Genomic DNA, 14,089 nt, shown 5'->3' on the forward strand with positions numbered 1-14,089 from the left:
CACCATTTTTTTTTTTCTTCAGGGTTGTTACAACTAGGATTTTTCTAATTTGAAAATATATTATTGCACAAGTTAGATGGATTTTTTTTATAAAATAAAATTATAGATTTTTTAATATTAAATTAAAATTAAAAGCTGAAAATGAAATATGAACAAAATTTATAAAAATTACAAAACAAAGCTAAAGTGCCCTAAAATTTTGAAAGAGCCTAAAACTTTTCAAATTTAAGCATTCAACCTAATAATAATAGATAGGGTATCAGGCTTTGTTCGTCAATAATTTTTAAAGTAGCATTCACTATTTTGATCAGTGTTTATATTAATTTTTAGAAGTAAATAAAGTAATTCATTAAAAGTTATTTCTCTTAACTTTTTGGGTCTGTTTGGATGAATGAGAGGGAGGGGATAAATAAAGGTACGAAAGGGTAAGCAATTGTTTTGCTCTTGTTTGAGAAGAGGTGAGTTAATAGATGGTAAGGGTAAGTAGAGTTAAGTTTTATCCCTTTTTACCCTGCAAATCTTAATTTTTTTAACACCCCATATTGAGGTGTAAGGAGAAGTAAAGAGTGAGAGATGATAGTTATGAATATTTTTATTTCTATTTTTACAACCCTTAAATTTATCTCTCTTTTACCTCTTCTTAAACATAAAAAATATAAGTTACTTTCGTTATCTTTTCATTAATTCACTTCTTCCTAAATATGAAATTTTTTTTTATTGTATTTTACCCTTCCCCTTTCTTATCTTTTTTTATCTTTTTATTAATTATCCTTTATTCACCGCATCCAAATAGATCCTTATAAATTGAGAAAATATTTTAATTAAAATTAATAAAATTTTATCATTATTTTTATAATAATAATTATTTTTATTAAATATTTTTATTTTAATAATTATATAAATAATTAATAATTAATAATTAATAGCTAGTCACTATAAATTAGTATAACACTTGACAACTTCTGAAATCACTAACCGCCCCATTAGAACTGCTAATACCGCCAAACATACCCAGGCTACTTGGAAGAATAAAAGAGATCAAACCCTAACGAAAGAATTAGAAAAATCTTTTAAATCAAATTCTATGGGCAAGAGAAAAGAGCGTCGCCTTGCAGCTCTTAGCAACGCCGGCCGTCGCGTCAAGCTTGATCTCTTCGCGGAACCCTCTGGTACTGTCTTCCTCTTTATCATTCTAGGGTTTTTGTTTTTTCGAATTCTGCATGTAAGCGGAAGGGAAACCTCTAATACGCCAGCGTTTTCGTATTAATTTGCCTTTTAGGGTTCCCCTTCCCATTATGCTGAGATATAGGGACATATAATGAGAAATTCGATTGGGTGTTCGTCGATTAAAGTTTAGGGTTTTGTTTACTCTGTTGCGGTTGAAGAAGCAACGCAATTGGTGTAACGGAACTTCATACGGTTCCCCTTCCCATTATGCTGAGATATAGGGAAATATAATGAGAAATTCGATTGGGTGTTCGTCGATTAAAGTTTAGGGTTTTGTTTACTCTGTTGCGGTTGAAGAAGCAACGCAATTGTTGTAACGGAACCTCATTGGATATCTGGGAAAACTAATTTCTTATGATATGGGTTATAACATTTGACAGCTAAAATCAGTCACTGTAACAAATTTCTTATGATTTATGCTGTAATTTCGTGCATGGACTGCATGATAACTCTATGAATATTTTGTTGAAACTTTCTAGGAGGTTTGGGTGGCTCCTCTGTAAATGGCGAAGTTGGAGGGGACATAGATCCGACACAACGTGCTGGATTACCCAATTCACCTTCATCTTCAGGTGGGTTCCATCAGTTTTCTTCAAAAAGGATTATGTAGAGAGCGCATGAGTTTTGGTGGCATGTTATGTTGTTTGCCTCCAAGTATTTGTTTTCAGATTTTAGGTTGGCTGTGGTCATGGCAATATACTTATCAGATCAGGTCGGGCCCTGCCACAGTGAATTTTTGAATGACTTCCGTTCTGTAATCCACTGTTTCCCAGCATCAAAGCATTTTGGAGATTTCGTCTCGAATTTTTTCTATCGGTTCGTATGATTCTGGCTTTATTTTATTTATGCCTCCACTGACATTTTCTTTGCTGTCTAACAGGTGACCCTGATCAATGATTCCAAAAATTTCCCTGTGGATTTGTTTTTGAATTTTATTGCAAATTAATATCATCTTTCTTTTGTATTAATTTCTGGCTGTGTACTGCTGATAATGCTTGAATATTCCAGTGCATCTATTTGCTTTGTTTCTGATTTTAGTTACTGATAAGACGATAACATTATGGTTCTAAAAAGTATCTGACATTCCATTATCTTGTCTTCAGGTCAACAACCACAGAATCCTCTTCTGTTACTTGGACAGTATAGTGATGATGAATTGGATGAGGAATCAAGTAAAAAGCCGAACAGTGCTGTTGAAGAGAATTCCCCTTCAGACCATGTTGATCAGGTAATGTAACATATGCTGCTTAATCTTTCATTGGGATTTGGGTCACTGTGTAAAATATTTTGGATTGTGAACATGAAGCTCAAGCTTTTTTTAAGGCATGTTAGCCAACAGGAAAAGCCTTTACAGTACTCGGCCTGTAGGTTTTGTATTATGTCTATCTTTTATAATTCCATAAATGGTTATGATTGTTGCTGGGAGATTACAATTTTGGCCAACACTTAACATTATCATCTTGGATTTCACTGATATATTGGTGCTATTTGAATTTCTGGAACTATTTTAAGGACTTACCATTGGCTAAGTGATTCATTAGAGCTTATGGTTGGGGTATGCTCATTAGCTCATTGGAAATATTTTATCTAAGGAAGAACTATGCTTAAGCGTAGTGGCTTTTATAGACTGTGTTCTCCACTTAGCAGTAAACTTATTGTCTTTTTCAGTGGACTAAAACTGGTTCATATTGGTCTGATATTGATTTTATCATCCAATAATTTTTCAAGCAATGGCCTACGTCTTGGTCTTTATTTTCTTATGTTTCCTTAAAACTCCTCTATTTCTTGGTTGTATGTTCCATGTACATGCAATGTTAAAAGCTCTTTACTTTTATTAGGAGGGACTACCTATTGAAGGAAAAGAGGTAGATGTCAACCCAATTGAAGATATTGCTGATGAGAAGGTTGAACTACTGGACATGGAGAAGGATTCTACTCCAGTTGATGTACATCCAGAAGGTGGTGATTCTGGAGAAGTTGATGCGACTGTCTCTGCTGACAAGTGCAAAGAAGTTGATTCTACTAAGTTTATCTCTGTTACCGGAAGTGGAGCTTCTGATACACAACTTATTGGAGATGTGAGTGCAGGATGGAGGATAGTAATGCATGAGGAGACTAATCAATATTATTACTGGAATACTGAAACTGGGGAAACTTCATGGGAAGTACCTGATGTTTTGGCTCAGACTACTCCACCGATCTGTGACCAGAAAGCTCCTGCAAATGAAAATGTGGAAACTGCTTCTGTGGATACAAATGAGGTTAGCTCAACTTTAGGCATTGGATTGGATAATGCTTCTGCTGCACTAACTTTAGATGGTTCAATCGGTGCAAATTTGATTAATCAAAGCCAAGAAATTCTTTGTAATGGGCCACAAATGGATGAGTTAGTTGAAGGATGCAAAATTGAGTCCCTGAAAGATAAAAATTGGGTGACAGATGCGTACGAAAATGGCTCACAAAGTAACCTCAGTGCAGCTAATTTTCTCTTAGGTGAAAAAGGGATGGATCTTTCTACTGATCTTATGAGACACTGTGAGTGTTTGTTGGAGAGACTGAAGTCACTAAAAGGGTGAGGAATTTATGTTTTTTTCCTTGGTTTTTGGTGGTTGCATTTGCTTTCCAATTTTATGTGTCATCATTGGTAAAGTTACAGTTGATTAATTATATTATTAGTTAATTATTCTTTCAGATATGGGAGCCGCCTGCAATGTCATGACCAGATGTCAAAATATATTTTAGAAGTAGATATTAGACTTTCTGATATCAAGTCACTGTCATCTTATGGATCAGCTTTGCTCCCATTTTGGGTCCATTCTCAAAGGCAGCTTAAACGATTAGAAGATGTTATTAACAATGAAATATACCACCTTGCTGTATCTGCACAAATGGATGATGATGTTGAGGCAACTGCCAATGTTTCTTTTGAGGAAAAGGAAAAGTCTTGGGGAAGTGTGGGCCATCATTCTAACTCAGATAGATGTGAAAACAATAAGAAATCTGAATTTGCAAGTGTTGCTACCGATGTTGAGAATGATTCACATGATGATCCTTGCGAAAATGCATATGGTAGACATATTTCTTCTTTGGGATCACCTAATGGAAATTTAGAAGGTGGTGCTGTGGTTGGTGAAAGAGCGAATGTGACTTCATGCCCAGATCATGAGTTTCATTCTGGGGAAGATGTTATGGATGTTGACATGGAAGTTGAAGATGGAGTCCCAGTAAGCATCACAGCTTTGGGAGATGATTCAAGCACCAAGTTTGTTGCTCCAGCCAAGCAATTGAGTCTGCCAAATACGCCTGCAGAGCACTCAACTTTGACATCAGGGTATGAGTCAAGTGTTCCACCTCCCCCAGAAGAGGATTGGATTCCACCACCACCGCCTGATAGTGATCAGGTACCTCCACCTCCTCCCGACAGTGAACAAGTTCCTCCTCCGCCACCACCTGATGAGCCTCCTGAATCTTCGTATCCTCTGCTTCCATCTTATCCAGAGACACATCAACCATACCCATACACAGAACAATACAACTTACCCTATCCAGATCCTAATTTTCAATATTATGGACACACAGTTACTGTCCCAAGTAGTAATTTATATGGACATGCTGATGGAAGTCAGGTAGGTGTGTCCCATGCATCACTTTATTATGAAACAGTTGCAAACACCTATGTGGAAACCACTCCAGTCATGGTTAGCCCTGTTGAGCCAGTAGCATATTATAACCTTCAAGATGGTTCAGTGCCCTCACTGCCTGACGTTAGAGTAGAATCTTCCTGTTTGCACTCTGAATCAGTCCCTGTGGGTTATGATGCTTTTGCTTCTGATCAAGTTATAAATGTTGATAAACCAGCTGAAGCAGGACAAAATCTGAAACTTGATGTTTCAGTTGTTGTTGGTGAGACAATCACAGCATCTGTGGGGTTCACATCTAACTCAATTGCTGCTGAAACTCCTGCCACGACTAATGTGATGGAGAATGTTTCTGCAGCCTCAACAAATCCTGGTAATGCTGCAGCAGCTGTATCTGTCACAACAGCTGCTAAGGTTCAATCCAAAGGTAATTGTTCTTTCCTGTACCACTGTTTACAATCAGTGAACTTGTTGATATATTTACATCAATACTACTTTTTTAGCTTTCATATGGATGAAATCATACAATCATTGCTACTTGGAATGTTCCAAATTTTGATGTAATAATTTATCAGGGTGTTCTGTCGGCATGTTTTACTTGAAACATTTGAAACTGATTGTAAAATTAGGAAGAATATTAATTGCTTTTCATGTTCAGTGATAGGCAATGATCGGATAATTAATGATAATAAAATGTTTCTCCTTGTTAAGTGATAGGGAGAATTTGACGTTTGTTTCCTGATTCGGGAAGCACTTGTTTGAAGGTTAATAATACTTGAGTGGGTATTTTACAAATTATATGTTAATAGTGTTATCATTATGTACTATATGTTTTTAATTGTAATAAAATAATTTTTTAAGGGCTCATGTAGATTGATATTTAAGACAATTTAAAATTAATGTCAAAATAAGTAAAGTTTAAGGGCTGTGCTGGGAAGAAAAATTCTTATGATTGAGATGTGGCACAACACTATATTGAACTTTCCTCAAATAGCGCTATTTTCCTATTAGAAAATCAAATATTAGGAAGAGATGGAGAAAAGCAAGGATTAAATCCAAAATAGAGGAGAAAGTCAAATTGTCACTTTGATGCCTTTAAATATCAATTTTTTTGGTCATCATCACATTTTCTCACATCTGTTTATCTATATTCTATCTTGAAAATTATTGCTTGCTTACATATAAAATTATTGTGTTTGGTTACTTGTGACACTAGTGTGCTTGGCTACTTTTGAACTTAGTGTGTTTTCTTACCATTAGAAAGGTAAGATTAATAAATGAATAAGTTTTGTTTCAGATATGATGCGTGTATCCTGAATGCTGAAAATGGTTGTTTAATTCAACTTAACAAATCTGGTCCTTGTTTTTATGTAAGTAGCAAGTTCCTAACCACTAGATGGCACCTGTAGGATGCAATTTATACAATCTATGTTACTCTGGCAATGGCCTACTATATAGCTGGAATGTTTAATCTGCTAATTATATATTTGTTATCCAAACTCAACAGCATTTTGTGCTTGTGAAAGTATATAATATTGTAATTTACTATGTGATCAATGTGAAGTTGCTCATTGAACACTTACTTCTTCCTTTTCATCAGTTCCTCGCAGTAAAAAACGGACCGTTGCTGTTGCACCTTCATTGAGGTCTAACAAGAAAGTTTCCAGTTTGGTGGACAAGGTATACCTTTAACCCCTCTAATCTTGCTTTACCTAGAGCAATTTGTTTTCATTGTGTATGTTTTGATGTATTTCTGTACAATTAGTTGAACTTTTTTACTTCTTTGTAGTGGAAAGCAGCTAAAGAGGAGTTGAATGAGAATGAGGAAGATGAACCTGAAAATGCTTATGAGATATTGGAGAAAAAAAAACAAAGGGAAATTGAGGTCTGTAAATGGACGTTCTTTGCTCACAAATCAACATAGTTTCAGCTTGTTTTTGGTGCCTGATATGTGACATTTCTTTGATTGCAGGAATGGCATGCTAAACAAATTGCCAGTGGAGAGGCCAAGGATAATGCTAATTTTCAGCCTTTAGGTGGTGATTGGTATGCTATTCTTATCCTAAATAAAAGTTTGTCCAGGACTCTGCATAATCCAGCTCTGGGTGCTTTTGTTATATGTATCTAAGTAGGAACTATACATTTTTCTCATTGGTATGTTATCAATCCTAGTGATTTTTTAAATGGTTCTAAACTTCTTGATATTTGGCCAAAGCTGTCAACTTTCACACAATCATAGGGAAGAACAGTACCTTGAATAAGCATGTATTGCCTTTTCTTTACTTAACCTTTTTTTTTTTTTTGGTTGTCTTCAATTCTTTCTTCTTTGCTCTGTCTCTCCGCCCCAAAACACACTTGCATGCACACACACATGCGTGTATTCATAGCATAGTTATTAAAGGCGCGCCTAAGGCTTCAGGCTCCAGTTCTAGTGCCTCTACAGGAGAAAGACGGGCAACATTCACTAGGCTCTTGCCTTATGCGCTTAGGCGTGCGCCTTGTTCCAGGCACAAGGCTAGAAAGGCGCCTTTTTTATTTCTACATTCGGCGAGTACTTCTATTGACAAAAAATACTACCACCCAACTTGAAATTTGTTGATGTAGAAGTTTTTAAAATTAGTATCGTTGGTAATAACTAGTCACCAAAATCTCATTAAACTAATATACTCAGGATTATAAACCTCTCATATTTTCATTTTCAACACTACTACTCATTATCTTTTTCAAAAAAAAAAAAAAAAAATAATGCTCATTTAGTTCTTAAAGGTGAGGGAAATGACGAAGATATTGATTTTGAAGATAATATTAAGAGGAGGAAGGTGTAGAAAAAAATGATGAAGATATAGCTACTTTATAATTTTTTAACTTTAGTTATGAAAGATTAAAAGACTATTAAATTTTTAATAATTTAGTATTTGAATGCTTATTTGTTATTATTATTTTTAGTTTTATGTTATTTGAAGTTTGATGGAATATTAATATTTATTTTATTTTATTTTATTTTTTTTGTGACTCATCTCGCTCAGGCGTGCGCCTTTGTGACTCATCCCCCTCTTTCCTTTTTCTCATATTATACAGGCGTGAGCGAGTGAAGCGCAGAAGAGCTCAAGCAGCCAAGGGAGCTGCAAAGACACCACCAGAAGCCCCTATCATGGAAAACCAACAACCTGATTTATCAGAACTCTCAATGGGACTTCCGTCTGGTTGGCAGGTATTTTGGCATTCATGCAGAGTCTCTTGAGGTTATTTTGTATAAACTCGTTTCAACACAAGTACTGTATTTCTGTGAATTTGAGTATTTATTATGGCTTCCAAGTCCTGGGAAGAGACCTGTCACGAATGGAAAAATGTAAGTGTGTAAGATTTATCTTTGGGCTTACCAATGAGCTCTCATTGGTACTGGAATTGTCTCTAGGTCTGTGAGGCCTTGAGTTTGAGTCTCAATTGGAGCTACATGAAATATGTGAAAAAAAAGATTAATCTCTGGGCTTTCTTTCTTAGCGTTTTATTTGGTTGGGGCCAAAAAAAGTCATGGATCTTAATTTGCATTGTGGTTGTGGGGATCTAAAGACAGGTCAGTCCCATGCCATTTCCTTGTGCTAGCTTATACATATGACGAAAAGAGGGAATGAACTGCCTTAATTTAAATAAGTTGGCTCTGATAGTAGAATGAGACACTGAGAAAAGAAATGGAATTAAATACCTAGGTATTATAGCGTGCAAATATACAGTCTGAACTGTTGGTTAGTGGGTTCTAGTTGGGATCTTTTAGTTTGATTCTGTGTGTTGTATGTAACTACAAATGCAGCATGATTAATTTGGATTCAACGTTAATTTCATTTTCCCCCTTTTTAGCTGTGATACTGTATTTCAAATTCTGTTATATTTTTTAATTTTAATTATTTATTTTGTTTTCCCTAGGCATATTGGGATGAAGCATCAAAACAGGTCTATTATGGAAATGTTATTACATCAGAGACGACGTGGAGCAAGCCAACAAAATAGCCACCATTGAATTTTACAGAGAATCTCATTTGTAGTTAAATACATTTTTGGTTGTAATAGTGAGGGCTCCTTTCATTATTATTATCATTTTCTTTTTCAGTTTTCTTTTAAATATCCCCATTTCCCATACCTCTTCATATTATGATTACCTTATTGGGTGCTAAGTTCAGGAGTTCATGGCTTTTCTTATTTTCAGAGTTTGGTTGAAGAAAGTTGCTTATAGCTTTAGATAGTAATGCTTTAGAAATTTATATCTCTTATAGGCACAGGTTGTTCATGGAAAATAACTTCTTTAAAGGGATGATATAAGATACTAAGAAAATGAAATTTCTGCATGGGTAAATTAATAAAATTTCCAGAAATAACCTCTTTTTTAATTACTGTAAGTTAACACTGAAAATGTGAATATTGTTTTTACGGCAAAGTATATTTGGATTCACAGTAGTGATCTGCAAAAACTCCTCATTCTTTTGAGATAAAATTTAGAATTACTTGAAACTCTCGAGTTATTTGAGAGATTGTGAAACGCTTTTCTTGAAAACATGTGTTTCTTCCATATTTAACATCTAATTTTCTAGTTTCAATTTTATTTGCGTAGCTATGTCGACCTCTAGCAGCTTGTTTTCGGTTTATTTGGTTTCTTAAACAAGGCCTAATGAATTAATAAAAATTAATTCCATAGCATGGAGAGTGGGGGAAAAAAAAAACAAACAAACTTGTGGTTGGAGTGGAGAAGAATTTTTAATGTTTGATATAAAGAAATTAATATTTTAAGGTTGATGCAAAGGATCTTTATGTATATTGTATATCCCTAACCCTGCTCAAATCAGTTAATCCAACATTTCTGATGGATTTGGTATTTCATTTGGCAAAATACTTCAATAATAATGAAGTTGATAGTTGAATGTTTTATTTAAATGAATAATCTTTAGAAATTCTTAATAATTAATTTTATGTTATAAAAATTTATTATATAAATAAAATTTAAAATTTAAAATTAAATATATTTTAAGTGATTATTTTTAATTATACACCTTTCTATTTTATTCTCTTATCATTTATGTTATTTCATTTTGTCTATATAACAAATATACATAGAAAAACAAATAGATATCAATACAAATACAGATATAAATACTAATATAAACAGACAAATATAGATATAGATGCTGACATAAATACATGCAAAGAATGATACAAATATACACAAATATATAGACGAAAATATATACTCAAACAAAAAAAAGACAGGCATGGATACACAGGTAGACATAAATAATGACACATAAGTAAACACAGCCAGTAATAAAGATAAAAAAATACAAACACAAACATAAATAAAAAGATAAGCTTAAATAGATACAAATATAAACATGCAAAGATATATACTGATAAATACAAATGTAGACATAGACAAACATAATATATGCAGACAAACATGGACTTAGACAAAGACAAGCACAAACGTAAATATAGAGACATGCATAAAGACCATTACAAATACAAATAGAAATATAAATTAAAAAAAAAAAAACAAAGACAAAAGTATATAGATAGATAAACAAAAATATAGGCAATAGACACAAATATAGATATAGATGTAGATATAAACATAAACAGATAGACATACATATAAATATAGATGCAAATACAAAAAGATAGATGTATACAAATATAGATAGATAAATATAAACACTGATATGAACAGACAAACTACATTATAACTATTGTAACACATACACAAATATAAACATAAACATAGATATAAGTATAAATAAATAGACATGGATAGACACAAATACATATTTAAGAAGAAGAATACAATAATAAATATAGAAGAGTATTTTTGAAAAAAAATAATATTTTGAATTTAATTCTTCATTCATATACCAAACACAAAATTTATTTTATTTAAAATAAATTCTATATTTAATATAAAATATAATAAATAAAGGAATTCATTTATAAATAAATTATATCATGTAATTTATTTACAAATGAAATGAATTTTATTATAAAATTTGATTAAATAGGGTCATACATGTAAAATAAATAAAATTTATATATTTAATATTATGAATTCATAATAAATCATATGTAACTAAACTATTTTCCAAGTTAATTATCAATGAGAATATGAGAAGCAGAGAATGTCTCTTCCAAGGCTGAGGTTAGATTCATATTTTTCAGTTGAGGTTGACGAATTAACCTTTTAATACTCTACTTCACTCAATTTCAATTTAGTGAATCACATCAATTTAACAGAACACTTTTCTTGGGATATTTGCTATATATTATTATTATTAAAGAAATTATATTAATTTTAATTTAATAATATTAAATTATATTTTAAATTATAAAATTTCAAAATTAAATTTAAGTTGTGCAATATGAAAGTTAAACTTTAGAAAATGTCTCAAAAAAAGAATTCATTTGGCGTTTTAAAAAAATTGCCACGCGGCAATTCAAAAGATGGTTCATCGAAATAAGCCATTTGGCTCCATCAGAACACTTTAAAAGAATTAAATCAACATTAATTTAAAAATAATAAAATAATTTAGTTTAAAATTAAAGAGTATATATTTTTTATATTATTTATCAAAAATAAAATTATATCAATTATTATTAAAAATATAAAGTATCATATTATTACATTCTTATAAAAAATTTATAGAAGAAAATAATTAATAATTATTTGATAAAAAAAATTTTGACTTAATTTTGATAGGCATATAATCATTTTACATTTTAATAAAATAAAAATCCCATTTATACAATTAATTAAAATTTTTTTGGTTAACTAATATATATATATATATAAATATATCAAAAAAAATATTTAGCTTCTTAAAGAACGGCCAGTTATAAAATAATTATAAATTAATTAACTTATCAACTTATATCAAAATTCAAAACTAAATCTTTGTACTATTTATATTTATCAATTGCTATAAAAAAATATAAAATATTATATTATTATATTTTATAAAAATATTTAAAAAATTATTTAAGAAATAAAATTTTAATTTGATTTTAATATATATAATTATTCAAAATGTAATACAGATTTAAATTATATTTAACATAATTAATTAAAAGTTCTAACAGTAACAAAATTTTAGTAGAATATTACGGTAAAACAACTAATTATTTTTGAAGTTGGCCCTAAGCCAATTTCTTTGTTATTATTATTATTGGGAGTCATTTAATAAAATACCCTACAACATTCAAGGAAGAAAAAAACAAAAAAAATCTCATAATTTAAAAGGGAAGGTCAAGACGAGGTCAACCAAAATTATTCTTCCATGACAAGGTCAAGACTTGTTATGACTATTAACAAGGCATAGCCGACACCATGAAAACCGAGTACTGCAGAGCAAAATCAAAACAATTAAAATAGTTGTCATAAATAAAAGACTATCAGAATGGATACACTAATCTAATTAATAATTTATATATCATTTATCATATGATAAGTCTCATTATAAAAGATATAGTTTATTATATTTTATATTAAAAACTAAATAAATGATATCTTATAAACTTATATCATAGAATGTATCAAATATTAACATTATTGTAATTTTTAAAAATTTAAAATTAAAATTAGACTGAATCGTATCGAACCGCTTCAAATTAAAATTTATTCATACTGAAATCGTTATGAACCATAATTGTTTTAAATTGAAACTAATTTGAACCCAATTGAAATTGACAATTTCAATTCAAAATCTGAACCTGACCTGGTCAGGTCTAAAAATCTTATAATTTAGAGGGAAAGAGATTGAAACTAAAATAAATTTTTGCATTACAAGACCAATACTAGCGATGATTATCAACTGCTAGCCTAAAGGCATAATAGATACCATGAAAAACAGGCAATTTAGAGCAAAATCAAACAATTAAAATAGTTGTTATAAATAAAAGAGCCAATGATCCTCGACATATTATATATAATTTCAGAAAGATTCTCATCAACGCTGGATATATATACTCATTTAATTAATAATTAACACATATTAAAATGAGAATGGATCCTATTATAAAATATGATAGGTTCCATTATAAAATATGATTTCTTGAATTCTGATTAGTTAAGTGCATAAAATAATTCATACACCCCAAACAATTAATTATATGCCATGTATGTTAATGTGGACATACATACAAATATTAAGAGTTGAAAAGAAAGCTTTGTTTTCCACTAATCACATAATTATTCTAAACCAGGTCAGTAATGGAACTTGATGAGTTAGCAGCTAACTCTGAGAGACTTGAGCCAACAGAATGTCCACGAACCATGCCACGGTTTCTGTGGAGTCTGCACCTAAAAGAGCCTGCATGTGTTGTTGGAGAGCAAAGGCAATTCCACCTTTCTCTTGATGGTTTTGACAATGCCCTTTGTAGCCTTGGAGAACTATTTAAGGATGAATTGTTATTCTTGTTCATTATTGCTTCCAAGTTTATTTCTGGCAATGGTCCGCATATCTTTGAAGGTTTCAGCTGGTGCAGTTGCTTCTCATCAATCTTTGAGGCTTTCTCATCTCCTGTGTTAGACATTTTCATCTGCGAAAAATATTGAAAATATATCATATAAAAATATGCCCGTTGGGCGAGATAATTTGAATGCTATAAAAATAACGAGCTATTGATTATTGGAGTTTTCTCCATAATTGTAAGGTTTTGAATTCGATATCAAATTAAAGTTAAATAATAAAAAATATAAAAAAGTAAGACATGTAGAAATAATTAAGATCTCAAAATACTAAAGTAAAAATTGGGTAATTAATTGTTTTTTTTTCTTTACATATAAATTCTATTGGTTTCTATGAGATGATTTTTTTTATGAAATGTTACAATTGAAAATTAATAATAAACCTTGGCATATAAATAGAAAATATATTACATTTGAACATGTACATGTACAAATAGTATTGATGTTCTATTTGATTTCTGGGAAAGAGAGTAAAAAAAATAAAGATTAATTATCATACTTATTAGAGATTTATGCATCCCCAAGGGATCATGTACAATAAATGGGCAATGAGAGATCACATATTAACATAACACAGCTATGAATTCTAAGATCATTCAAAGATAAATAGAAAATATATAATGAACACTAGCATAAATTGTGCCAAAGTACCATGATTTAAATTCAATTTCTCCAACATATAAGCAAAAAAATTATTTAGGATATCTATCTCTTTCAGAATGTC

General features: G+C 31.1%; 1 protein-coding gene across 3 annotated transcripts; it reads left to right on the forward strand.

Moving 5' to 3' along the window:
• Positions 1-968: 968 nt before the first annotated feature.
• Positions 969-9,059, forward strand: LOC110665165 (uncharacterized). Of its 3 annotated transcripts, none has more exons than XM_058153794.1 (10): positions 969-1,169; positions 1,707-1,799; positions 2,331-2,455; positions 3,066-3,799; positions 3,920-5,292; positions 6,466-6,545; positions 6,655-6,750; positions 6,838-6,911; positions 7,944-8,076; positions 8,787-9,059. In XM_058153794.1, the coding sequence occupies exons 1-10, from the start codon at positions 1,085-1,087 to the stop codon at positions 8,868-8,870; spliced, it is 2,877 nt and encodes a 958-aa protein (XP_058009777.1). In that variant the 5' UTR covers positions 969-1,084; the 3' UTR covers positions 8,871-9,059. The 3 variants fall into 3 exon arrangements, with proteins under 3 accessions (XP_058009777.1, XP_058009778.1, XP_058009779.1); XM_058153796.1 differs by having other exon boundaries at positions 1,106-1,169; positions 1,707-2,043; XM_058153795.1 differs by lacking the exon at positions 1,707-1,799.
• Positions 9,060-14,089: the final 5,030 nt, after the last annotated feature.

Source organism: Hevea brasiliensis, chromosome 9, assembly GCF_030052815.1.
Source record: "Hevea brasiliensis isolate MT/VB/25A 57/8 chromosome 9, ASM3005281v1, whole genome shotgun sequence".
Taxonomy (NCBI): Eukaryota; Viridiplantae; Streptophyta; class Magnoliopsida; order Malpighiales; family Euphorbiaceae; genus Hevea; species Hevea brasiliensis.